Source organism: Equus asinus, chromosome 20 (assembly GCF_041296235.1).
Source record: "Equus asinus isolate D_3611 breed Donkey chromosome 20, EquAss-T2T_v2, whole genome shotgun sequence".
Taxonomy (NCBI): domain Eukaryota; kingdom Metazoa; phylum Chordata; class Mammalia; order Perissodactyla; family Equidae; genus Equus; species Equus asinus.
Genome location: NC_091809.1, coordinates 81375041 through 81401796, shown reverse-complemented (window position 1 = coordinate 81401796; position 26756 = coordinate 81375041). Strand labels below are relative to the sequence as shown.

Sequence of the window (26756 nt, the reverse complement as noted above, 5' to 3'; positions counted from 1 at the left end):
GAGAGTTTGTTCGCAGCTTACCCTGCCCCCGGCCCCCACCCTGGCCCCTCCGTCAGGGAAATGAATTCCACGTGCGCTGGTCTGTCTGCTCTGAAATCAGCCTGAGGGTCTGGTGAGCACTCTGATGTTGGAAGCCAGTCAAATGAGTTGGCTGTGGGGTTTTTTGTTTGTTTTTCTTTCTGTAAGACAGAAGTGTCACTTTCCTAAGAACCAGGGAATTATCACTCCACTCCCCTCGTCTCCCTTGAGATTCTGAGAGCCCGAAACCTGGACTCCCAGCACAGTGCTCACAGATGCCCAGAGGGTTAGGCCGGCTGGAGAAGAGAGGGAAGGAGGCAGCCTGCTTGAGCATTTGCTGCAGGCTGAGCCCTGTGTCAGGAACAAGCCTTATGTGGGCCCCCTCAATGCCCATTTTAGAGATGACAAAACAGAGACTCAGAGAAGTGACGTGACACAAGGAGGTGGCCCCGCTGAGCCCGGAGCCCTCATCTGCCTGGCTCCAGCTCCCGGCCCCTGTCTTGCTTCTGCCTGTAGCAGCCGTGCCACCGGGGCAAACGGCCTCCTCCCTCTGGGCCTGGGCACCTTAGCTGTACAACTGGGGCTGTGTTCTTGACGCCAGGAACAATGAGCTTTATAACAAGGAGCTCTCAGAGTCAAAATGATTTGTCAAGAGCAAAGCGCTGCATGAGAGGGGTGGAATATTTCTATTTTTATTGTTTTTGCGTCAAGAGGCAAGTTTGCCCCTAGGAGTCATACCGGAACGCATCCATTACTGTCGCTCCAGCGCACTTGCTAATGAGCACCCAGTTGGCTTGAGGAGCTCAGCGAGAGGATTCTTTGAGGGGAATGGAGCGGGGAGGGGTTGAGGGTGTGCAGGCGCAAGAGTCTGGCTGGCCCTGTCCCTCTCCTCAGGGTCCAGCCGAGGCCTTCCCCAAGCTCCAGGGCCTAGCTGGGCACTGGTGGGCTTGAGCAAAGGCCATCTTGATTTCTTGGTTTATGAGGTCTTGCCAAGGGTCCCTAGGGAAAAAGGAGAAACAAGAATAACAAACCCACCCCCCAGAACAAGAGTGGTAGGTGCTGGAGCCCACAGCTGCTTACGAGGAGCCCCTTTCACCCCCTCGGCTCCTCCTGGGCCCTGCAGCAGCCCTGCCGTGGCCATCCCAGCGCCCTCCGCACTTGGAACCTTGGGGACCAAGGCTCAGAGAGGTGATGCGCTGCTGGCTTGTCTGCATATGTGGCTTCCAGTCCAGAAGCCTCCTGGGAGACGGGGAGCTAGCCCCAGCTCTGTCCCCCGCTCAGGACGTGAACTTGGGAGGCCATGAGGCCACGGCGTGAGGGGCTCTGTGACTCTCCAGGCGTGATGCAAATCCGGGGTGGGGACACTGGGCCCTGCACACAGTCATTTTCTCCTTTGCTTCCCGCACATGCCCAGAGGAGGGGAGAGCGGGTTATGGCCTCTGTACAGAGAAGGGAGCAAGGCTCCCAGGGACAGCCAGGACCTCACAGCAACCTGGCAGGGGGCAATTTGGAGGCTGGGTGCCAGGGCGAGAGGGGAGAGGAAGGACCACTGTGTGGGTTGTCTCTGTGCCATGTGACAGGAGGCACTTCCGTGGGCTCCACCAGGACAGGGGAGGGGCTTCTGACACCTTACCCCAATCCACATCAGCCTCCCCAAACACACAAATACAAAGATCAGTAACTTCTGCAGATACGGCAAATACAGAAAGTGAGGATAAAAGCATCTTTAAAAAAAATCAAGCTATAGCGCACAGTTCCGGTAAAAATTCGGTAACTGCCTTGTAAACACAACTCCAGGACAGGTGTGCATCCCGGGGCCGCCCTGAGCCCTTCCCACAGAGATTCCAAGTGTCTGCGTCTGTTGGCCTGTCTGTGATCTCACCTCCAGGTAGGCGGAGGGGCATGTGGTGGGGTTTCCGTATGTGTGTGTACCTCGTGCCCAAGACGAGCGCCGTGTGTGTTCGTGTGCGCACGCCCACATGCACAGGCGCGGTCCCCTGTGCGCCCACCTACCGGCTCTGAGCACGTGGGCCGAGGCGGGTGCCGATTCCCACCCTGCCCGCCTGGAGGCCTGCAAGGCTCCCGAACCGGGTGGAGCTCACTGGGGCTGATCTCCACTCTCCTCCCTCCCTGAGCCAAGAAGATGAAAACATTTCTGGCACTTTCTAAAGTTTCTGTCCAGGAGTGGGAAAGTCATCAGCTGAGGGAGTTGGGGATGACACATGGCTGCCAGACCTGCCGGTTCCCACTCCCAGGACGGGCGGGCTGGGGGCTGGGAGCCGGGCTGCACGGCCAGGGCCCTGCGGGGGAGCTGGCGGGGGCTGGAGAGCCCACCTTCTCTGCATCCTGGGCATAGGGGACCTGCAGGCGCATCGTCGGCCAGGATCTCCTGGGGTTTGTGCAGGCGGGAGAAAGTTCCATAAACACATCAGCAGGAAATGTCAGGGGGTAACAAGTGCTATGGGGGCTGCAGCGCTGGGAGATGGGGTAGAGGGTGACGGCCCGGCTCCATCTAGGGTGTGTGATCAGAGCCACCTGGTGAAGCAGGCAGCATCAGAGCTGAGACCTACAGGACGGGAAGGGAGCAGGCCAGGGTGTTCCAGATGCAGGGGACAGTGAGAGCAAAGGCCCTGTGGTGGGAGGAAGTTCAGTGTGTTTTAGGGAACAGCGAGGAGGCCCTGAGCGGGTGGTGCACGGTGGAAGGTGGCAGGAAAGACGAGACCGAGGGGCAGGCACAGATCAGCCGGAGCAGGGCCTCAGAGGCAACCTTGAAACAGTTCGAGCCTGAGCCTCAGAGCAGCAGGAAGAACCCAAGCGGGTTACACGGGGAAGTTGTATATTGATCATGTTTGAGCTTTCTTTAAAAAAATCACTGACTGCCAATGGAGATGAATGGAGGGGCCCAGTGGATGAGGGGAAATGGCAAGGAGCCCCCCTCAGTGGGCCAGCAGAGGGGCCCACATGGAGGTGCAGAAGGCAGCAGGTTGGGGTGTGAGGGACGCAGAGCTGTGGGACGTGCTGAGGATCCCAGGACAGCGCCTGGCCCTCTGGGTGAGGAAGGTGAGGCTGTCAGGGAGAAGAGAACCCTGGAGCAGGGCCAGGCTGCGGGCACAGGGGCACCCAGTGGGTCTGCAGAAGGCATTGCTGAGGGCAGCCGTGGGAGCTGCAGGGCCTGGAGCTCAGAGGGGCAGCGTCGGAAGGGCAGCCCCAGGGAGGCGCCCTCTGCAACCCCAACATTTAAGGGTTGAGGGGAGGAGAGGAGCGGGCAGGGAGCCCGCAGAGAATGAGCTGGAGAGGAGGGAGCACAGCCGGGCGCCGAGGAGGCCGCGGAAGAGAGTGTTTCTAGGAAGAGCCAGCGCAAAGGGGAAATTCTGCTGAGCGGTCGGGCTGAGAACTACAACTGCCCACGGATCTAGTGACACGGGTGGAGGTCACCGGTGTCACGGAGCCTGGGGGCAGGTGGGGGTGGAAGGCAGACGCAGGAGCAGGGCAGGGAGTGGGAGGTGAGGAAGTGAAGCCAGCGTCAGCAGACGGGCCTTCTGAGAAGCACAGCTCCCGAGCGGCAGAGGTGGGGTGGGTAGCGAGGGCGCGAGGTCAGGGGACAGGAGGGCAGGAGAGGAGGGCTGAGAGAGAGGACCTTGCTGGATGGGGAAAGGGCACGAAGGGGCCCAGCCGTTCTCCCCAGGGATGGGAGAGCTGGGGCTGCTTTGGCACATGGGGAGGCCCAGGGAGGACAGGGACCCGCCACAAGTCACACAACCAGCCCCATCCGTCCACACAAGGACTGTCCACAAGGTTGCAGGCCCCTGGGCTGCTGGTTCTGTGCCCAGGAGGCTGGCGTGTCCTGTGTGTTCTGCACCCCGGCCCTTCTCCGTATGCCAAGGTGGGCCCGTCCACGCCCGCCCCCTTGCTGGACGCTGCTGCGTGTTGAGGGAGGGCACTCAGAGATGAACGGGGACAGCTCCTGTCCCCTGGCACTGCTGTGCCCTGGGGTCCCTGGGGCCCCGAGGCCTGGGGGCACCTGACGGCAGGATGGTGTGGAAGTGGCTGCTGTAACCGGTGCCTGCAGCAGCCCTGTCCACGTCAGCCCGTCCGCTTGGAGGACGTGCAGCCTGGGCTGCCTCAGCGCTGGTCTTTCCCTAGGAAGCCCATGTGTCTCCCACGCATTTCTTGTCCTTGAGAGATGGGAGGGGGCAGCCCTGCGTTGGGGGCCATCCTGCAAAAGCTGAGAGGAGCCAGCCGGGAGTTCTGATAAAGGAAAAACTCTGAGCAGGGAGCTCTGCCGTGGTGCTGCTGTGGGGGCCAAGCAGGGCACTGCCCATCCCCAGGCTCAGTGTCCCAGCCGGGGGAATGAGCCCGTGGGCCGCTGTGGGCCTCGGGGCCTTCTCACATCTGGGAAACTGTAATTCTCAGCCACTGGCCACACCTGTGCTCCTTGCACTCCGGCCCTCTGTGGACTGTCCACTGCTTGGGTGGAAGGGAGTGAGGAACAGCACGTCAAAGCAAAACGTTATCGCTTCCCCCCCACAGCATCCCCGTGTTAGGATGTGGGGTCCCAAAGGGCAGAGGACAAAGAGAAGAAGCAAGTTGCTGGGCAGGCGCAAGCGCTCAGAGAATCTGCGTCATTCGGCCCTTACAATGTGAGTGCCCTTTGGTCTATAAATTCCTCGTCTTCAGAGATCGTCTGAATGGCGACAAATGCTCGGTGATATTTGTTAACACTTTACCGCAACCAGCTCAGCATGGGCAGCTCCTACGTGATCAGCCACAAGCGGAGGGTTGAGCTAATCGTGGCGCGCCCGCGTGTCGCAATCCCGACGCTGTGTGTTTACCTAGCGCTCTGGACAATCAGGAGGCGAGGTCATGGAGGAACAGGATCCCACCCACAGCGAACGCAGCAGAGACGCCTGCGGGAACCCCGCCGATGGCTCACCGGCTGCCTCAGGAGTAGGAAGATGCGGACATTTAATCATTAAAGAATTCTGTATTTTCCACGTTTTCGACACTAGGGCGGGTAATACTTTCATAATCAGAAAAATAGCAGATATCAAATTTCAAGCTGAAGAGGCTAAGCTTCTGGAGAAATTCGTCTTACTCACCCAGGTTTGACGTCCGTATGTGTGGGGAGGGGTCTGGGGTAGCCTGCCTTCCCCGCCAGCCAGGTCTCCTCCTCCACCCCTCCCCCTGGAAGAGAGAGGAAAGGGCACGGAGCAGAGAGCGGGGCAGCGGTAGGTAGGCAATTCCAGTGGCTTGGGGGAGAGCAGCCTAGAGCCTGGAGGCGGGCTGTCTGGGTCCAAATCCTGGGTCTGTCGCTTGCTAGCTGCGTGACTTTGGCCGACTTACTTCACCTCTCTGTGCCTCAGTGTCCTTAATGCTCCATGGAGTCAATGCAAGGATGAAATGAGTTAATATTTCTCTGTTAGGGAAATAAATAAGTAATGAATCACAAATTCTAAGACCAGCAGCTCTGGAATGCTCAGATGCCACTGAGTCTGTGATCTGTGAGTTTCCCCAGCCATTGAAGGACCTGCTGGCCTCCCCTGGGGTGGGAGGGCAGCTGCCTGGAGGTGAGGAGTAGAGGGGCAGAGGGGCCCTGAGGTCAGAGCCGGCTGGTCTAGAGGTTCTGTCCCCGGCTCCGGGCCGGGGATGGGGATTGCCCCTTGGAGCCCGGGCCGGCCTGAAGAAGCTGAGGTTGGTGCGCTGCCCTCCCAGCTCCCTCTCGGCATCCCCAGGCCTGGCCCTAGCTGGGGAACTGGGGGAATGAGAGGGGGTGGGGGAGGAAGAAAAGTCACTCACAGGAATACTGTACCATTGCCTTTATTGAACGTTAACATTAAAAAAAGAACACAGAGGTTACAGGGCCGTCTCTGCCTTTGAGGTGCTCGTGGGCAAGTGCCACCCAATATCGTACCTACAGCAGCAGAGGGCGGGTGGTGGCACTGCTGGGTGCACAGAGAAGGCATGACAGTTACTGCTGAGAGAAAGGAAGAAGAGTGCTCTGGGTCAGGGCAGACTTCAGTCAGAGGTGATGTCTGTGCTAGGGTTCTGAGGGATGAGTAGGAGCCCAACAGTGCTACGGAGAAGGTGCAGGCTTGGAGCCACCAGACCCAGGATACAAGCTGTGTGATTTTGGACAAGTCATTTTGCCTCTCTGATTTAATCTCCTCCACTATAAATGGGAACATTGATCCTCCTTTCACTATTGCTGTGAGTAATAAATATCTTAATATATGTTGTGTACCAGCGTGCTGCCCAGGCAGGTCATCAATAGAAGTAACTGCTCTGCCCTGGCCCTTCTCCTCATGAGGAGCCAAATGAGGGACTGGCTTCCAGGAAGAAATGTTTCCTTAGACTTTGGGGAGTTGAGAGGACGTGGAAAGGTGACCGACTCCATCCCCGACTTCAGGCAGGAGTTTCCTCCAGCAACATTAGTCAGACGAGAATCTCTCCCGCTGCCCATAGAAACTGGAACTTTGGGGACTTTTCCCACCAAGCCCAGGAAAGAAAGTGTCTCACCTTCGTTTCCGTCTGGCCTCTGGCGTCAATTCTGTAGGCTTCATCCAGGCTGAGCAGTGTCTAGACTGTGCTTCTGCTGACGTGAATTCTGTATGCTGAGGAGAAAAGTGGGAATCAAGTCACCACCTGGTGGCAGCATACCGAGTGTTCGGTAAAGTCATTAAGAGCCTGGAACAGCCCCAGTTCCAGCCAGTAATCACATAGTTCTGTTCCATGCGATACCCTTCACTTGGCCTTCTTGGTCCTCTAGTAGATTGTCAGTCATTAAACTAGAGACCTGGCGGAAAAGCAAATTACAAAGATTGAGCGTTAAGAGGCACTCAAGATGAAGCCAGAAGCACTAGGAACACCGTTTCTCCTTGCAGGGAAGCCTATGGAGGCTGAGTCAGGGCAGATAAGCAGCTTTTATTTTTCTTTTAAGAGCAGGTCACCCCAATAGGACCACCAGGTTTGGTTATGCAGGATGTGCACTGAACAACATCATGGAGCACATGGCCTATGCGGCCACAAGCAGAGGTCCTAGGACTTGAGCTTTTTCAGCTGCTCTAACCAAGAGTCAGAGTGACTCCCGCTGCCAGCAAGAACCGACGATGGCATTTAAAAAACTGGAAGGGGTCTCCTCGTTATATAGATGGGGACACAAGATATAGAGGGAGAGCATTCTGGGCAAACCAGGCCGGGCCAAGGCTGGGACCATGGTCTCCTGCCTCTCCAGTCCTCGTTCTCTCTGCTGCTTCTCCCATGAATCCTCACAAAAACCCTGCGAAAAGGTAAAAGAACTGGGGTGGACATCCTCTCCCTCCAGTTGCTTCACTGACACCTAGGGGATGCTGCCACCAGGCAGAGATTTGCTTACTAAGCACCGTTTCAAAGAGCCAGGCTGCAGGGGTCATTGAGAGAGTCCTTCCGGGCAGGATAGAAACACGAGACCCTCACACAGCCCCGTGCACTCCATCCGGGATGCAGTGTTAACAGTGTCCCCAAAGAGGCCCGTGAGCCCCACGACACCCACCACGCAGAGCCCTGAGGTGCAATGTGCCTGGTGAGCTCCAGCAGGCCGTGGCCAGAGAGAGGTCCCCATGACAGTCTTGTCTTTCCCCACGCCCACTGCCATCCCCACCCTGCAGCCCGGGCTCTGACTGGGGGGTGAGGATAAAGCTATCTGGAGTCTCTATGACACCCAGAAAGGAGATGACCTCTGTGCCAGGCTCTGGGCAGGGGGCGGGGGGACACAGATAAATCGGAGTCAGTCTCTGCTCTTGGGGAGCTCCCAGCCCTGCAGGGGGAGATGGGTAAACTGTGAACAATGCGGTAAAGAGTGAACCACTAGAGCCGTGCCAGTCCGGAAATAAGACTCTGACCCAGCTCAGAGGGCTTCCTGGAGGAGGAGGAAGTGCATGAGCTGTGTCTTGAGGGATGAGAAAATGAGTGGGCAGGAAGCAGCAGGTGCAAAGGCACAGAGGCAGAGGGCCCCCGTGTCTGAGGGAAACTGCAAGCATTGGAGTATGGTTGGAGGGCCAAGCGGAGAGGGAGCTGAGCTGGAGAGATTAGCAAGGGCTTTGCAGACCATGGAGGGGAGTTTGGACTTTATCCTGCAGGTGAAATTACGGAGGGAGGAGGGAGCCGGAGCATGAGAAGGACATATTAGACACCCTGAGGTCTCTCCCAGACCCACCCAGCAAACACGCAGCTGTTCGCATGACAGCAGAGGGTCCCTGTCCTGCCTCTTCCATCAGACTGCCAGCTCCTCAGCACGGACGTAGATGCCCTCGACAGATGCCGAGACAACAAAAAGAAAGATGCGTGAATCTGAGCATCACAGATTCTTTGGTTTATAATATCTTAGAACCTTAAAATAATAGAAGAAAGAAAGAAATGTAAAACCTTTCTGTCATAGGGTTCTAGAATCTCAGAATTCCAGAAGCACGCCATTGGGGTTGCCCCAGCCAATGCCCCAGGCAGGGTTGGGGAACTGGTCTGGCCTGTCACCCCGGCCCCTGCCCGTACCTGAGTGCAGGCCAGCCCTGATGCGAACGGGCACGGTGGGCGCATGCCTCATCCGGAAGTCGCCCACAGAGCTGAGGGTGTCCAGGGCCATGTTGGCGAGCTCAGCCGCATGCCGACTCCGGTTGTGCCGGGGCAGCCCCAATGCCACCATGTAGGCGTCCCCGATGGTCTTCACCTAGAAGCCACAGCCTTCATGCTCCAGCCCAAGAATACACCTGCTGGCCTGTCCCTCATCAAGCACGAGGCTGCCTCGGGGAGCCCCTGACTGGTCCCTGGGCCACAGTGCCGTCTCTGCCAGGCCACCCGTTCCGGGCTCTCCGGCAACAACTGGGTGTCACATTTCAGATGACCCTGAAGTGTGGGTGACCACACCTGTCTCGGCTCCTCAGACCCCAGGCCACGAACAGACCTGGGCGCCCATCTGCACCACGCCCCAGCGCCCAGCAGGGCTCCAAGCTAGAGAAGAGCACGTACATAGTGGATACCTTTCCTCTCTCCCAAAACCCGGGGGCCTTCCCAGGTGCACTGGGGAGAAGGTGGATGCTGGAATCAGATAGATGTGGATTTGAACCCTGGCTCTGCCCTTTACCTGAGGCAGCCCACTTCACCCATGTAGGCCTCAGTTTCCTCTATGTGGCGCGTATTTTAAAGATAAAGTATGGGAAGAACCAGGCCCATCACAGATGCTCCATAAACGGAGACTTCTGTCTTTATCGTCATTGTCATTATTTCCTTGGCTAATGGTTTTGGAGAAGACAAAACCCCAGAATCTCGGAAGCAGGAGGGACTTGAAAGGCTCCCATCTCCCCCGGCCCCAGGGCCGTGCTGGCCAGCTCGCGTCTCTTGACAGGAAGGGCCCTCCTCTCGGGGTGGTTGCTTCTCCCTGCAGGCAAATGTTGAGTTGCATTGGAACCTGCCTCTCACCTGCTGGTCCCAGCTGTACCTCCTGAACCGTCTCCACAGATCTTTCCCAAGCGCCTTCTCTGTTCCGAAGGCCCTGTTCCAGGTGCTGGGGATGCAGGTGTGTGTGGTGGCCTTCTCCCCTGCCACAGGCCAGGCCGGCCAAGGAGAGGACAGTGACTCTACCCCGAGTCTTCCGGTCGGCCCCAGAGCCCAGCTGCCCCACTGCCGCTCCCACAGCCAGCGCTCATCGGCGGCACCCGGGCCGGGCAGAGCCGTCCCTCTGGCCAGGGACACCCACTCTCCCTTAGCACCTGGCGGACAGTAATAATAATGATGATGCTTTCGCCTGCCCATAGGAGGCGCTGTAATTCAGTAAATCTCACGCGTTGGCCATGGACTGTGCCTTCTTCCTGTGTCCCTACATCTCTCCCTCACCCGGGCTGTCCCCAGCCAAACACCGGGAAGTGACCTGCCCTAACCATGCACATTCTGCTGAGACACTGCAATCTGCTCCTGGCCAACGGCCGCCATGATTTGCAGAATTGCCGGACTTCTTCCGAGCAGTCGCTCCTGGTTCCCCACACTTAAGCCACACAGGAACCTCTCTCCTCCCCACAGAGCCACGTGCTCACCTCCAGGCCTGATCCAGGTCCCTCTGCCTGAAATGCTCGCCCTGGGTCCCCATCCGGGGAGACCGAGCCCCCATCAACCCAGCTCACGCTTCATCGCATCCATAAGATGTTCCCAGTCACCAAAAAGTCACTTCCTCCTCACAGCTGCGACCTCCCTCTCCCTCCCCGTCATCCGTCACCTGTCATCCGTCACCCAGCACTTGTGGGCTGGCAGCGGAGTATGGCAGGGCAGGGGGCAGGGCTACCCCCCACCGAGTACCGTTCACAGAGGAGAGAGAGCCCCCCCACCCCACGTCCCAGGAGGGGTAAAGACGAGCAAGCCTGGCTTTCCCTCTGCCCGCCCTCTGCTTCCCCGCCCTCTGCTTCCCCAGAGGAGGAAGAACGCGTTATCGGAAGGGCAAGATTGGAAAAAGTGCCCCCTCAAATACACGTACAGCAGTTATAACGTGCCAGCCACTGTGCCAAACCCTTTACAAACATAAATGCATATTTGATCTTCACAAGAATTCTGTGAGGTAGGTAGCCTTACTATTGCCATTTTGCAGGTGGAAACTGGGCCAGAGAGGTTAAGTCACTCTCCAATGTCACACAGCACAGATTTGGACTTGGTCAGTCCAGCTCCGGAGCCTGTATGCTATGCTGCCTCCTGATGCACATCGCTTGGGCCTGTCTGGCTCTCTTTTGAGGAGAATCTGTCTGCTGCACAGGATGTCCCTCTGCTCCTGCCCAGCGCTTGTGTCTGGGCCGGGTCCTGCCTCCCAGAGGCCACCAGGAGACCTACTGCTCCCTGGCCCCACTTCCAGCCCGCCAGCTGGGCAGCTGCAATTCACCTGCAGTACACCTGCTCCGGGGACCAGCCTGCATCAGCTGCGTGACTCAAGGTCCAGGCTGGGAAGGAGAAGCCGTTGAAAGCCCCATGGTGGCCACACATCCAGCCCACACTCTCCAAGATGCTAAGCTGCCCACTAGCCCTCCCCCTGCCTGCCACTGAGCTGGAAGGGAGAGTTTGGTGCAATCAATAATCATCCCTACAATCCCAGTGAAAGAAGGATGACCAGGCACAGGGCCCACTCTCTAGGAGCTCGGACTTGCAAAGATGGCCACTCAAAGCCTCCTGGCGCCGTGGACACTCAGGGCTACCAAGGGCTGGGGCTCATCGTTCAAGGCTCTGGTCCTTTGCAGACGGGGGAACACAGGTAGAAGAGAGCTGAGAGCAAAATTTTCCATGCTAACAAACACAGGCGTGAATTCCAACTCCATCACTGGCTTGCTGTGTGACCTTGGGTGAGTTGCTTCCCTCTCTGAGCCTGTGTCCTCACCTGTACAGTAGGGATAATGATCCATCCCTCTGAGGGGCATTTCAAGGGTTAAATGACATACCCTGTGATAATCCCTAGGCCAGGCCTGTCCTCTGTAGATGCTTAACCCATGCTAGTGCCCCCCACCCGCATTCTATGCTTTCAGGGGGAGGCCTCAGCACCTGCTCTTACTGGGTTGTCGCTGTCATTGTGTTGATGAAGGAATGAAGGACGGCACTTCCTCTCACCTTGCTTAATCTGCAGAGGATCCCAAGCCATAGGCACTTTCACTTCTGTTTTACAAATGGAAGCTTGAGGCTCAGAGAGGTGAAGTGATTTGCCCAGGGTCACTCCGCAGAATGGCTGGGGACAGACGCACCCCCGGGGCTGAGCGGCTGGGTAGGTCCTGTCCTCCCCCGCAGCCCACATGGGCTCCCCTCTGGAGTTATGTCCGTAAAAGAGCTCGCTCAGCGCCTGCTGGGAGGGAATCACAGACTCCTGTGGAATCAGGAAATGGTCGCCTGGCTGCCTCCCAGCCCAGGCCGGATTAAACAGCGGTAACCAGATCCTGCTGGGGACGAGGGGAAACCGAGGCGGACGGCGTGAGTGATGAGAGACGAGCTCGCACATGGCGAGGAACGGTTCCCCTGTCTCCCCACATCTGGAGGGGTGTGTGGACCTCGTTTCATTTCATTTTGTTCTGCCAGAAAGACACAGACCTCTTGGCCAGGGTTCAGAGCAGATCAGAAGGTGTGACTCAGAGCTGGGAGGGACACGTGTGAGAAAAGATTAGCAGGGGAGGAAGAGAGGAGGCCAGGGGCGACTCAGGGCACATCAAAGCCGCGGGGCTCAGCGAGACCAGGTGAGGAATCTCTTCCTGGGGCCCCTGGGGCTGGAGCGGCTCTGGAGGCAAGAGGGGAACTCAGCCAGAATGAGAGACGACGCCTCAGGACAGCGGGCTGGGGTAGGAATGTGGGGTCCTCAACGGGAGATGGGAGGGAAGCTGCATCCTTGGAAGGTCAGCGGCTCGGGTCTCCGCAGGTCAGTGTTGGGCAATGTGGTGCAGTGGACAGAGCCAGGTGGCACGGGTGGACATCGCGGGTCCCTGTTCTGGCTCTGCCGCCTACCAGCTGTGTGACCTCAGGCCAGGCACCTCGCTCTCTGGGCCTCAGTGAGCTCCTCATTTGGTCTACATACATTTCCTGAGGCCCTGCCGTGTGTTGGACATTGCCAGGCAGTGGGGACAGAGTGCTTATGTTGGAACCATAAAGTGTGGCTGTGTCGTCCAGGGGTAGTTGTGAAAGCACCAACAGGCACTCTGAGCCACTTCTGGGAAGGAAAGGAAGTTCACCTGAGACCAAGGTCATCTGAGACAAGGGAGAGCAGTGTTCTGGGAGGAGGGAACAGCATGTACAAAGGCCCGGTGGCTGGGGAAAGCAAAGCACATATGCGGAATGTAGAGGCTTCAGAGGTGGAGTGGTCAGAGATGCAGGTGGGGAGGTGGGACCAGCTCCTGAAGGGCCTTATGGGCCACTGTGAACTTGTGGCTTTATCCTGAGGACGTCCGTGTCATGGGGATGGTGAGGGCCCCTGGAGCAGGGTCTTGGGACCAGAATGTCCAAGTTCAAATCTCAGCTTCACATGCCACTGGGAATATGTAATTAGACAAGCCACTTAATCGCCTGTTTCCTCATCTATAGATTAGGGATACCAGCACCCACCTCACAGACCGCTCAGATGATTAAATGGGTTAATACATATAAAGCACTTAGACTACTGTCAGGTATACAGTAAGCACTCAATAAGTACTGGCAATTATTGGCACTGTGCACAATGCTGTCAGCAGGGTGCTTAGCCCCTCGGAGAGTTAGTTCTCTCCTCTGAAGCTCACTGTCCAGGAGCCCTTCCATCCTGGCCTCAGCCCTGCGCCTGGCCCTCCCCTGTCGCTGTCTCCTTGGTGGGCTATGGCCGGAAGTGGGCTTGCGGGTCCCAAAGGAAGGCTAAGTCCAGCAGAGCCTGAGTGTGGCTGTCTCCTGGGCCCTCCCTCCCCACCTCCCCCGCCTGCCATGTCTGACTCTGACCCAAGACCCCAGCAACCGAAAGAGGTAGGTTGGGACGGGAGAGTCCCCATACAGGGGAGGCTGAAGAGCATCGGGGCAGAAGGCTAGCAGGATTACTCCACAGTTTACACAGCGCTTCTCCAAGGGGAACAGGATCCGCCCATCGTCCGTGAAGCCCCAGGATGGGGGTCATCATTCCTGTTGCAGAGATGGAGAAACAGAGACCCAGAGAGGGGAGACCATTTGCCCAAAGCCACACAGAAGGTGGTGGCCTGACTGGGACTCCAACGCAGGATGGAGAGGTGCACAGGGACTAGCTCACGGAGGGTCTTGACGGCTCTGCCAGGACCCCTGCCGCCCCATCCAGTGCTCCCACCCACCCACCCACTCCCACCACCGGCCCACTTCACGTCCAGCCATCACAACCCATTCAGCGTTCCTCTCACTCACCAGGCCGCCCTCTCAAGCCTCAAGCTTTAGCACGTTGTTCCCCCATGGGTGCCTGGAGCAACCACATCCAGACTGGACAATGCTAGGGAGACAACACCTCCTCCAGGAAGACTTCCTCGCTCTTCACACGTCTTCCCGTAGCTGGAGTGGGTGCTCTGCCAGCCTGCTCTGCCTCCCCTGATCATCACTTTCACTGTGAGCTGTCTTCCTCTTTCACCTACAGCACGGAGGGCTCCCTGAGGACAAGCATGGGAGGTGACCCATCGGTCTCCCCTCGCCCAGCACTGGGGGAGTTTATTTCCCCACCTCTTGAGTCTGGGCTGGCCTTTTGACTTGCTCTGACCAACAGAATATGACAGAGAAAGCAACTTGCCCAGTCCCAGCTTAGACCTCAAGAGGCTTCTGTGCTTCTGCCTTCTCTCAGAACCCTGCCACCCGTGCAAACGATTCCAACCAGCCGCTGGAGGATGAGGGACCACGTGGACCAGAGCTGAGCAGTCCCAGACAAGGCTCCAGAGAAGTGAGCCAGCCCAGCCAAGATCCGCAGAGCCTCCTGTGTCACCCACTGCTGACCACAGATGCACGAGCGAGTCCAGCCGAGTCCAGAGAACTGACCTATCAGCTTGTGAGCAGTAATAAAGGCTGATCATTTTATACTACTGGGTTTGGGGGTGATTTGTTACACAGCAAGGGCTAACTGATAAAAACACAAAAATAAATGACCGGAAGTAAATGTACGTCACAAACACTGTAGTAAAGGAAGGAGAGATGGATGCCAGCCTCCTGGTACTCTCACCTTATACACGTCGTGGCTGCCAGAACAGCATGGAACAGCGTGTAGAGGGTGTTGAGCAAGGCTGCCACCTCAACGGGCTCACTCAGGGCCGAGATGATGGTGAACCCCACGACATCGCTAAAGTATATGGTAACCTGGTCAAAGTGCTCCGGCTCCACGGTTGCCCCCATTTTAGAGCTTTAGCCACAGACCTGAAGGGGCGGGAAGAGCCAGAGTCACAAGGTGGGACGACCCCCTTTCCACAGTTTGAGGTGAGAGTGGGATATTTAGGGGAAAATTCTGAGTTGAGCGTCAGGAGATCTGGGACAGGTCTGCTGGGGTGCTGGGCAGCTCTAGCTGTCCCTCTCTGGACATTACTTCTTCTGAAGTCAGATGGGGGACCTTGAGCCCTCTCCCTGTTCCCAAGGGAGAGAGGTAGCAGAAATTCAGTACTGCATGCCCAGCACAGTGCCCGGCACATAGAAGGGCTCTGTGGGAACATGTTAGATAAATGAACAATGAATGAACTGAATGAATCCAAGGGGCCCAGATTTACTGAGCACCTGCCATGTTCCAGCTCCCGCGCTCGGAGCCACTGGCTAGAGGCAGCATCAGGCCTGAGGGGCCACTCACGGAGGGAGCATCTGGAAGAGCAGGCTCTCCGTCCTCTGCCTCTCCAGCTCCAGCTCCTCAGTCCGCTCCCGGACCAGGTCCTCCAGGTTCCAGGAATACTTCTGCAGCATCCGCGGCATAGAGTCAGCAGGACTGGTCTTGTTGCCTTGATTGATGCTTTTGAACTGACGATGAAATGAAAATCCCAATTTATCCATGGAACTCAGCGCCCTCGGCCCTCAGCACGGGAATCTGGGCCACAGGAACGAACCAGAGGGAGTCCCTGCCTGGAGGAGCTGGATCGGTGGGGAGCAGGCATGTGACAGACACGAGGTGGCAGCTCTGACAAGGGAAACCACACACAGCTGGGGGGGAAAACGGGTTAGTTCTGTGTGGGGTGGACAGGCAGGGAGAGGACTTCACGAAGGAGCCTGTGCCCAGCACAGCATCACTGTCAGCAAACAGTGACCCTGCTGCCCTGGTTCTCACAACGACACTGTGGAATAGGCCTTCTTTGTTTTTCTTGAAGATAGAAGGATGGATGGATAGATGGATGGATGGATAGATGGATGGATGGATGGATGGATGCATCAATCAATTGATTGATAAATAGACAGATAATAGATAGGTGGGTGGATATGACAGATGGATGGATGGACAAGTGGATGGATAGATGGGTGGATAGATAGATAAAAAGAATATCTGTAGATTATTTATTTGTATAATCTGTTTCTACCTCTCTACTTCTATTTGCTCCAAAAACATTTTTAAGTACTAAGGAAAATGAAGCAATACCATAAAATAAAATAATAAATGTGTAAGGCCACTGGGACCAAAGGAGAGTAAAGGTTAAAAAAAAAAACTAATCCAGGAGTGAAGTCTATACGCAAAATGCATGCTACACTTTTGGTCACAATTTTGGATATGAGCTTCCTAGCAACAAAGCAAAGAGGGAAACATAGGTTACACAATCTGCGGAGTCCATGAGACAACGGAGCAGAAAACTGGTTGCTCAAAAGAAACACAGCTGCTGCAGGCACCGAGCAGTAGGTCTTCGTTTGAGGACATTCACGCTTGGTCACAAATCGTACCTTCAAGAACAACCTTACAGGAAATATGACAGCGTGCTTCCTAAGGAGATTTACTAGAAGCTTCCCCAACGTGGCTTGCACCTTCTCAAAGTGCAGTCAGTAGAAGCAAATTCATGATGGTCAAAGTGAAGGGGTCCAGTCCCGTCTAAATCCAGCATCTGAGTGTGTGTGTGCGTGTGTGTGTGTACATGTGTGTATCCAATCTCCATCGATACCACTTCTCTCAACCAAAGGTCTGTAAGGTGCGGAGTGGCAGCGGCCCCCAAAGTCCCCCCATTTTGTATTACCTGTTAAAGGCAGAGGCATAAGCATTAAAGGTCAGTGGGGGTGGGCGTGATAGCTGATGACCTTGAGACACCAAGGACACGAAGCTGACTACAAGGTTACCTGCAAGGAGGGCTCCCTTTCAAATGAAGAAACGAAGGATCTGAGAGGTGAAACGACTGGCGAGGACCTCACCGTGGTGGAACTGGCTTTCGCACTTTTATATATTAATCTTGTCATCTGCCAGCCTGCTGAATTATTTTATCACTTGGAATGTTACACTGTTTCCCTTGCATTGCCCAGGAGCACAGTCATAGGATCTGCAAATACCATCATTTTCTTCTTCCTTTCTAATATGCGTTTTCCTGTTTAATTGCGTCGGCTGGTACTCCCAGAACAATGTTAAGTGAACTTAAACTCGGGTCTTTTGACTTCAAGGTCCGTGCTCTTTCTCCAGTTCCTCACCCACTCTCTCCTTTTCAGGGAATCACCTTTTTTTCTTTCATTTTTTTTTACTTAACATTGGTCTCTCCAGTATGGCAAGTTAGGCCAGAGTCGGTCTTCCCAGGCAACTGTTAAGGAGGCTGAGGCTCGACAGAGAATCAACTTGCCCAGGCCAGCATTCTGCAGGCATCCGGACCCTCAGCCCCCGACGCACTCCCCACCTTCCATGTGCTGATTGTACCATGTGCCTTTTTCTGCCTCCTCTGCCGCTGGGCCTGAGGCAGCATCTTCCCCCACGGTCGCCCCGCCTTGCTGGCCACGGCAATCTCCGATCTCTGGAAAGAGTCCCTGCTGGGGTTCTAAGAACCAGTTGCTTGTCCCGGCTCTGCACCCACCCTCATGTGGCCACTGAGCGCTCATTTGCTCTGAGGTCCAGATTTCTCGTCTGTGAAGTGTAGACAGTGCCCCGGATGCCAGAGCTGAGGTGGGGAGGGCACGTGGTGAGGCTTTTCAGAGGACACCGTGAGTTTCTCCTCGATCTGTCTTCCTGCCCCTCGCTCCCTCATTGCCTGTCTGGGCGCACCTCTCCTTGCTGAGCCTCTCCTCGGCAACGCGCTGCTGCAGCTGGGGAGTGGAGGGCGGAAGGGGAGGCCTGCGCGTGTCACCTCGGGCTGGATGGGTTGGCCCTGTGGGAGCTATTAGCTGGTTCAGTCAGGCCCACATACTCCACCACCGCCCCGCAAACTCATACAGGCTTGCCTCGCCCCCTCCCGCTGCAGTCCCAAGGCAGGTCTGGGGGCCCTGTGCCCCTCGCATCCTCCCTTCCCCAACGTGGGGAACCAGTGCTGCCTCCCCAGCCACAGAGGGCCTCTCCGCTCCGGTGCCAGGAGGCCTGGTACAGGGCTGCGGCTCCCAGCACCAGCTCTGCAGACGGACAAACCTGGGTCTGGATTCCAGTCCCACCTCCCTCAGTTACCTTAGGCAAGTTCCCTCACCTCTCTGTGCCTCAGTTTCTCTCCTGTAAAGCCAAGATGATAACAATACTCCTTAAGGATGGCCACTGTGATCATAAGATTAAATGAAGTAAGCATAGCACTTAGCAGGGTGCCCAGGAAGGCCCTCAACAAACGTCCAAGGAACGAGGCTCTGGGAAAGCTCTCCTCAAATGGTGGACCCCAGGCCCCACCCTCAGGGAGGATGGTGCTAGCCCACTGCCCTTTACTGCATAGGGTTTCTAGACCCCAGCGACAGTGTCTGGCTCCCACTGGGCAAAGTGAGGTGAGCTGATCAGCCATTTCTTGTGAGTACCCAGCTCCTCCAGGGTGCACTGGCCTGGGGGTAGGTCTGGTCCAGGCTGGGTCTGTCCTCAGGGGCCTCCTCCCAGCACTGCTCCATCAGCCGGATGCACTCAGGTGGCATGTGGTCAGGAGACACCCGTGGCCAGCACAGGGGATGGGGAGACGCCACCCTCCTGATGATTTCTGCCACAGACACTGAGGGGACAGTGGGCCTGAGGTCCCCAGGAGGGCTTGTGGGAGGGGGCTGGCCTGGGGTCCTGAGAGGGAGGACAGGGTAGGCCTGCGGGGGTGCAGGGATCAGGCCCTGAGGGTACTCTTTGGCCCCCTGCTGTGTGCCCCAGAGCCTGCTGGCCAGTGGACCCAGGATGGCTGCCTTCCGGGGTGCCCCCCACCCCCCAGGGATGTGGCTAGGAAAAGGATCCCAGACTAAGAGCCGGGGGTGCGAGGTTTGGGTTCTCGATCTGCCTCTACCTCTCTATGAGATACAGGACAAGGCGATGACGTCTCGGAGCCTCAGTCTCCCCATCTGTGAAATGAGCTTAATGAAGTGCCTCTCGAGAGGGGTGCTGAGGGGGGAGACGATGGATGTTAGGTGCCTGGCACCTTGCAGGCTCTCCCCACCCAGACGTGGCAGCAGTGGCTGCTGTTCTGTCCCAGCGACGCCCAACGCACTCCACTCGGAACCCTGACGCCGCGGTGCTTTCTACAGCCCCGCCCCCTGGAGACGCTCTGGGGCCGGCTCCTCACAGTGTGAAGCAACGGCGGTCTGCTTAGCACCATCAGCGTCTTCATCGTCATTGCTAGTTTCCCACGACAGTCCTGCCGTGGACCTTCCTGTCCGCACTCCGTGTGATAAAGGTGACCAGAAAAAGTTGAGGTCAGAAAGATCAGCGTTCTAGAGCTGGCTCTGCCACTTGCCATCGCTCTGTGCCTCAGTTCCCCCACCTGATAACTGACGGGAATAAGCCCCCCTCCGGAAGCTGCTGGAGAGCTAGGGGAGCTGAGAGACTCACGAGGACACTGAGAGGAAGAGGAGCTGGGCCCAAGCCCAGGCTTTCAGCAGATTGGGAGGGGACTTGGAGACAATCTGCTTACAGGTGTTATGTCACCTCTCTGAGGCTCAGTTTCCTTTCCCATAAATGGGGCACAGTAACAGAGAGGACCTCAGAGGGCCGAGAGAGGAGAGCGGCTCAGTCTCGCAGGAGGGCTGGGATCCTCCGCTCGTCTGGGAGCTCGTCTGGGAGCTCGTCTGGGATGATGGATTCATCACGCACACACACGCACAGCTCTTCTTCAAAAGCCTGCAGATGGTGTTGTGATGAATAAAATACGAGTCCATTTCAAAGCATTGCTGATTTCAGACCAGATTTCGTCTTTGGGTGTCTTTCCAGTCAGCAGATATTAAAAGTCAAATAAGACCATGTGAGGCTCCGAACTTTTTGGACATTAAAATGGAGTTCTCATACGCGAACATGCTGGGAAGCACTGGCCTGGGCTAGGCCACTCTCGTGCTCTGTGACGGTGCCAGGCCCGCCGGCCACACCCAGTGCATCGCTCCGACTGCTCGGCCCTGCTGATGGCTGAGTGAGGAGGCCACCCCTCCAGCTCCGCGGGAAGATGCTCCCTGAATGACCCCAAGAGATCTTAGGTCAAGAGCCCTGAGCTTGCCCCACCCCAGACCCACTGCTTCCCGCTGAGAAGCCCCTTCCTTCCTCTGAGCCTCAGTCAACTAACTGAAAAGATGCCACTGACCCACCTCCCAGGCTGTCCAGGGGAATAATGCATGTGAAGGTGGTTTGGAAACTGCAAGTGCCCTGCACACACAGGACCTTAGAGATGTCATTTCTAAGATGTTTTTCTAACGTAAGGTCTGGTCCCAAGCAGGAGAGTCAGGAAAGAACCTGGGGTCCCCCATCAGCCCACCCTAAAACCCCCCAGGCAGATGTTTGTGTGCCCACCATGGGTCAGGTAGTTTGTCTAAAGCATTTCACTGAATCCTCGTGACCATTCTGGGAGCAGGCATCACGGTTCCCATTTTACAGATAAGGAAACTGAGGCTCGGAGCCTGAAAGGTGCTTCCTCAGAGCCATGAGGTGACTCCTTGCGGAGTGGGGCTTAGGTCGGTGTCGGCTGACGCCTGTGCTCTCAACACTGTACTCCCTGAGACCAGGGAGAGCACGGCCCAGGAGGTCACAGGCGCTGGCCTGACGGCCCAGTCCAAGCGAGGCTGGCCGTGGAGCTCCAGGCCTGGGCCCTGCAGAGAGCCTGACCGGGCGGCGGCCTGAAGGGCCTGCACTGTGGCGCGGCTTGTAGACATCTGCTGGTCTTCTGCTCCCAGCGGGCAGATGTGGGGGGGCGGCTGAGGTGTTGAACAAACAGCCTGACAAAGCCCCTCTCCTTCCCACTCCTCCACCTCATAAATTTGGGGCCTGGAATGCTCATTATTCTCTGAGCCGTGCTTTGAGGGAGAAAGGGAGTGGGGCCAGGCCTCCCCGTGAGTTAAAGATTATCCACTGTGGCGGGAGGGGATGGTGGGCTCAGCTCTACCACGGCCCTGCATGGCGGCTGAGATGCCAGGGCATCTGCGGGCACAGGTCCCTGGGATGGAGCAGAGGCAGCAGAGGGACAACTGGAAGAGCACCCCGGGGTCAAGGGAGCCCGGAGAGAGAACACGGAAGGGGAGAAAACATTTCCGAAGTGGGCCCTGGCACTGGGGTCAGAAGAGAGAAACTAAGACCGGGTGACAGTGGGGAAGGTGTGAGGGACTAACCTGTACGCCCAGGAGTATGGGGACAGAGATGCTCTTGAAGGAGCCCACCCTGGGCAGAGAACCAAGCCCCCAAATACTGAGCGGCCGGGCCACATCAGACATGGGTTGGGGGTCTGGCACATTTTATATCGGATCCCCATTTTAAAGATGAGAAAACTGAGGCTCAGAGAGGGTAAGTGATTTCTGTAAGGTCACACAGTATGTGATAGAGCTGGGGAAGAGCTGAGGTCTGCCTAGACAAATAATCTGTGCTGGGCAGTGGGTGGTTAGGGCAGGAGCACCCGCGAGCACGGCAGTGACACTGGTTGAGGAAGGAACGGGTCAGACCTTCCACTTAGAAACCACCATCTTTAGCGCTGGAGCTGGTCAGCTGCTATTTTGGCAGAGTTGCTGAAGGATGCCCTGCTGAAGCCAAAGAGACCCAAGGCACGTGTGTCTGTGTGGTTATTTTCAGGCCTGGATTTCCTGATGGTCAAAGAGCAACTGAACTACGTGGAGACTGCCGTCAGGGACAGGCCAAGGAAGGAGAAAGAGTGCTGTACCTTCTGCCGAGAGCCCCAAGGAGCAGTAGGGCGAGCCTCGAGTGAGCACCTCCTGCAGGATGATGCTGATGCTGAAGATGTCTCCTCTCGGGGTGCCCCGCCCGGGTATCCCGGGCCCCTGCACCAGCTCCGGAGCCGTCCACAGCAGCTCTGCAATCACAGGGCAGGGCCACACCACCATCACCACCGGACCACCCAAGCGGGGCTGAGCTAGTCAGATGCTTCACACCTGTGGGGTCATTGCCCTCTCCCTACAGTCCCCCAGGGAGATAGAAGCTTCATTCTCCCCATTTACAGGTAAGGGGCCTGAGGCTCAGTGAGGAAAAGTCATCAACTCAAGGTCACAGCACAGGAAGAGCCGGAGGACTGGACATCTCCCCTCTCTTCTGCCTCACAAGCACCTGATTTAAAAGGAGGCCTCAGAGCCTCCTGGCAGCCCCCTGCCCACTCCTGAGCTGACCTTCTGGGGCCAGCCAGGAGCGGGGAGCCCCCTGAGCCTCCAGGAGCTCCACGTAACCATGGTCAGTTACCTTCAGTACAAAGCGTCCATCCACCACGGTTTCGGGACTTGAGGCGGCCGTGAGGGAAATGTCGATGGTGCAGATACCGCACGCCCTAGAGTGGACATAATGGGGGTCCATCAGGCCTGTGATGAGTGAAAGGGACCCCTGGTCCTCTCAGAATTCCCACAGACCCCAGAACCCTTTGTCATACCGTTCAGATTTTCCTTAAAAATGGAAAGAGCTCAGGTCTGGGGAATCGAAGCATCTCTCATCTCGCCACCCTCCCCATCCCCCACAGCTCCAGGCCTGGGGAGGGTGCTCACGTGGAGCAAGACCAGCAGGAGTGAGGCCTTGAAGGTCCACCCCAGTGGCAGAGCCTCGTTCCACGGCAGGTCCTCCAGGCTGCCCCAGGCACAGTGCTCCAGAACCACTGTGCAGAGCCCGGGGGCCACGAAGAAGCCCAGGCAGGTGGCCAGGTTCTTGTGCCACAGCTCCCGCTTCTAGGGCCAACGGTCACCGTAGCAGCCCCCTCTGAGAGTCACAGCCGAATAGCACCTATGGTGACTTAAGAAGGGCCTCAAATCCTCTGACAGTCCTGCCATCATGAAGTGGGACCTCCGTCCTGCCCCTCGAATCTGAGTGGCTTCTGTGCCTGCTGTGACCCACAGAACACGGTGGAACGGTCTGGTGCATTTGGGGTCTGAGTCTTAGGAGACTGGCTGCTCTGTTTCCCATCCCTTGGAGCCCTCTCTCCTGGAGCCCTGACCGGCCGTCAGAAGTCCCTCTACCCAGAGCGACCCCGCTGGAGAGACTGCATGGAGAGGCCCTGAGACCACCCAGAGCTGGAAGACAGGTCCGGCTGAGCCCGCTCAGGGCACCAAGCACGTGAGTGAGGCCATTCCAGCCCCTCTGAACCAGGGCTCAGCAAACTTTTCTGAAAAAGTCCAGAGAGTAAATTTCTTAGCGTTGTGGGCCATGTAGTTTCTGTCACAAATATTCTGCCGTTGTAGGGCGAAAGCAGCCGTCAACAATACACAACAAATGGTCATGGTTGGGTTCCTACAAAACTTTATTTATAAAAACAGGCAGTGAGCCTGACCCGGCCTGCGGGCCAGAGCTTGCCAACCTCTGACAGCTCATCTACAAGCTGAACACCACTGAGTGACCCCACCGATGCCAGGTGGAACTGAAGTATTGCCCAGCTGAGCCCTGCCCAAATTTCCCACCCACAAAATTGTAAGATATTATAAAATGGTTGCTGTTTTGGGGCAAGTTGTTACACAGTCACGGACAACCAGAACAGCCTACTAAAGGTTCTGAGAAGTCCTATGGCTAACCCAAACAATTTATAAACTTATCTGACCGTGTATAGAACCTTTTCTTTTAAGAAACCTGTACTCACACTGCTTGCAAGACGCCCGCCAGAAAATAGCTAACCTAACCTCCAGTCGCTTAATCTCCCCGAGCTGATTTCAGACAGTGGTCACGTTGGACACAATAATAAAATTCACCGTTTGTCAAAGGCATGTGACTCACCAGGGACAGTTTTGGGTTATTTCATGTACTTTCTCCAATCCTCGTAATCCCCCGGGGGGAGCTCATTAGCTCCATCTTACAGGAAAGCCGAGTGTCTCGGGGAGGCCGAGTTCCACCCGGGGTCTTCCTGACTCATCTCCTGCGCTCCGTCCTCCATCCCACAGTGCCTCTCAGGATGCTGACGATCTCGGGGGTGAAGGGGCTTATGTGATCAAGTGATTGGAAGCTCCCCAAGGGAAGGAACCCCGTCTCTCTCTTCATGGCTGTGCCCCCCAAACCCAGAACACAGCCTGGCACATAGGCAGTGCTGAATAAATAGTGACTAAACGGGAGGATGGGTGAGGGATGGAGGATGCAGGATGGGGTCCTTCGATGGTGTGGATTGTGCGTGTGATGATGCTGATGGAGGGGACCTGTGCCCCTAGTGGTCATGGTGACGATCATGTTGCTGTGGTGATGTGACTCTAGAGATGCTGGTGTGCGATGGTGACAGTGATGCTGTATAATTGTGACTGAGGTCCTGGCACTGAGAGTAAGAAGGACTTCCTTTCTGAGGCTACCGACTTCCACATCGAAGAGGGCCCCATCCAGACTGGCAGGGGTCTCCTGACAGCACCCCCTCTGCGCCCACTCTGCGCCCTCTGCAGCCCTACCTTTCTCAAGAGACGGAGGCAGGCCTTGTGTACCCACGACACCCCAAATCCCATGAAGTGAGGGGGGCTCCGTGACCCAGAGACTCCGGGGGAGCAGAGAGGGGAGGGTGGGAGAGGCGGAGGCCTGGGGCTGTGTCCTTGCCCCGGCTTGGCCCAGAGCTGGTTGTCACCCTCGCCCTCTCTGCCCTCCTCACTGAGGGATTTCTGCCTCCTCAGCCTCATGCCCAGCCTGCCAGCGAACTCAGAGGAGCAGACAAGGCATCCTTCGTATATCAGTGAGGCCTCCTCTCAGCAGGAAAGAAAAAAGGTGGAATTCCCCAGGGGAGAAGGTGGGAAAGAAGGACAGGAGCCTCATGTCGCTTCCTGTAGAAATGACTAGCCCGGCTCATCCACCGTGAGCCACGGACGTGTGAATCAGAGCCTCAGGGAGCTACGTCGGAGAACACAGCACCTGAGAAACCGCAGTGTCCTCAGCAACTTTAGAATCTTGTGGTCTAACCTCTGACCTTCCAGCCTCCCTGTCGGCTGGTGGCCCACATGACAGGGCCTCGGGGACCCGGGATCTCCCTGCTCCTTGCCGAGGCAGGAGGAGGGTGACCTAGGCTGGCCCCACTGCTGAGAGGGAGCCCAGGATGGACCAGGCTGGCAGTGCCCAGGCCTCAGTGGCTGGGAACTGGTTGTTTTCCATGGTCAGATCACGAACGACGCCGGACCAGGAGCTGGAGCCCTGCTCCCCACTTCAAGATCTGCTACCGACTGGCTGAGGGGCCCAGGAAAATCACTGCCCCTCTTCGGGCCTCAGTTTCACATCCTGTAACAGCAGTGGGCATACAGAAGCCCAAGAGGCTGTGAGTTCCCTTGGCTTCTCCCAAAATGCCTTTAGCTCCCCAGGCCTTGGCGTGGCTGTGGCAGAGGCCCTCACCTGGCACGGGGCCATGTTGGTGGGCTCCTGGGGGGCTGGCAGGCTCCTTGCTGACCCCTGGACCACCGACCTCAGGCTCCCACCATCTGCCACACTTCTCGATTCACTCACACTGTCCACGTAAAGCCTCTGGAGGGAGCAGGCATGTCAAAAGCCTAGACCTGGCCTGAGTCCACGGCCTGCCCACCCAGCCCAGCGCCTGCCCCACCCACTTGTCTGCTCGAGGGCAGATGGATGAAGGTGAGCTCCTGGGCTGTCAGCAGGATCCAGTGGGAGCCCCGCGCCAGCTGCAGCTGCTGGATGCCCAGTCTGGAGGCAAGAGAAAGTGCAGGGCAGAGGAGATGGTGCCAATGTCACTCCCCCCTCAGTCTGGTCCCTTGGACTTGCCACTGACCCAGAGCCCTCCCCTATCCTCTCTCTGTTCCCCTTCCTGTCTCCCCAGCAGTCCCAGGTGGGCTGAGAGGGCACCACCGAGCACTGTCCCCGAGAGAGGCCCTCGGCCCGGCTCAGACCTGGACCAGCCTGATGTGCCTGCTGGTCCCCAGCCTCGGTGTTCCCAAGTTGCCTGGAGGCCTCCTGGGGTGGCCAGAACCTGGGGTGAGGGCTGGGGGTAGAGTGCTGCCCCTTCTCAGATGTGGGAACTCAGAGGACTTCAGACCCAGGAAGAATTGATTGCAAAGCTGAAGGGCCCTGGGGGTCATCCTGGCCAAGCCCTCATTGTACAGATGCGTGGCCCGAAGCTCAGGGAGGGATGGAGTGTTGTCTGAGGTCCCAGGCTTCTTCTCCATGTCTCAGAGGGACCTCTTCAGGAGGCACCCGGCCTTGACAGGGCCTTGAGTGAAGCTCAGGGATGGACAGAGCGCTGGGTGGTCCTGAGGTCCTGGCACCAAGGACGGGAAAGCCCCCTGCGGATTGCCGGGGCTGTGCATGCAGGAGAGAGGCCATGCAGGGAGGAGACAAAGAGGGGCAGAACGAGGCTCGGGTGCAGAGTCTCACCTGAAGAGGCAAGCAAGGGTGACACCAGCCAGCACCAGGACGCAGGCCAGGGCCAGAGCCAGCAGGCTGCTCGGTGGCTGCGCACCTGTGGGGGACACAGGGCAGCCCTGAGTCCTGACAGTAACAACCAGACACTGAGGACAGCCCCTCCACTGAGCTCCTGCACCTACTCCTTGGTCCTCCTCTGGGAAATGGGGATGCAAATCCCCACCCAGCCCCCACCCCAGGGGGGAGGCTCAGAATGACCCCCAACTGCAAAAGTCCTGTCTCTGGACTGGACATCACGTCACTTACTGATTCCCAGCACTGCTGTCCAGGTTGTTGGGCTCCCTGCCTCCAGGGCCCCACAGATCCTGCTCAGAGCCCAATACAGTCCTGGTCACACTACGGGCTTCTGTCGGCTGACATGTCAGGCCCTCTCACTAGACCGAGGGCAGCTGGACAGCAGGGCCTGTGTCTTCCTCAT

The 26756-nt window shown here is 57.2% G+C and overlaps 1 protein-coding gene across 1 annotated transcript; it reads right to left on the bottom strand.

The window, feature by feature from the left end:
* Positions 1 to 701: 701 nt before the first annotated feature.
* LOC106840416 (guanylate cyclase D-like) lies at positions 702 to 26756 on the bottom strand. The gene is given in 18 exon segments (XM_014855871.3): positions 702 to 1017; positions 5118 to 5196; positions 6305 to 6311; positions 6535 to 6629; positions 7471 to 7557; positions 8542 to 8716; positions 14681 to 14700; positions 14703 to 14857; positions 15293 to 15456; positions 18403 to 18551; positions 21681 to 21830; positions 22141 to 22238; positions 22240 to 22295; positions 22507 to 22683; positions 25295 to 25423; positions 25507 to 25603; positions 26291 to 26375; positions 26714 to 26756. Coding segments are annotated over 18 exon segments (1875 nt in total). The 3' UTR covers positions 702 to 908.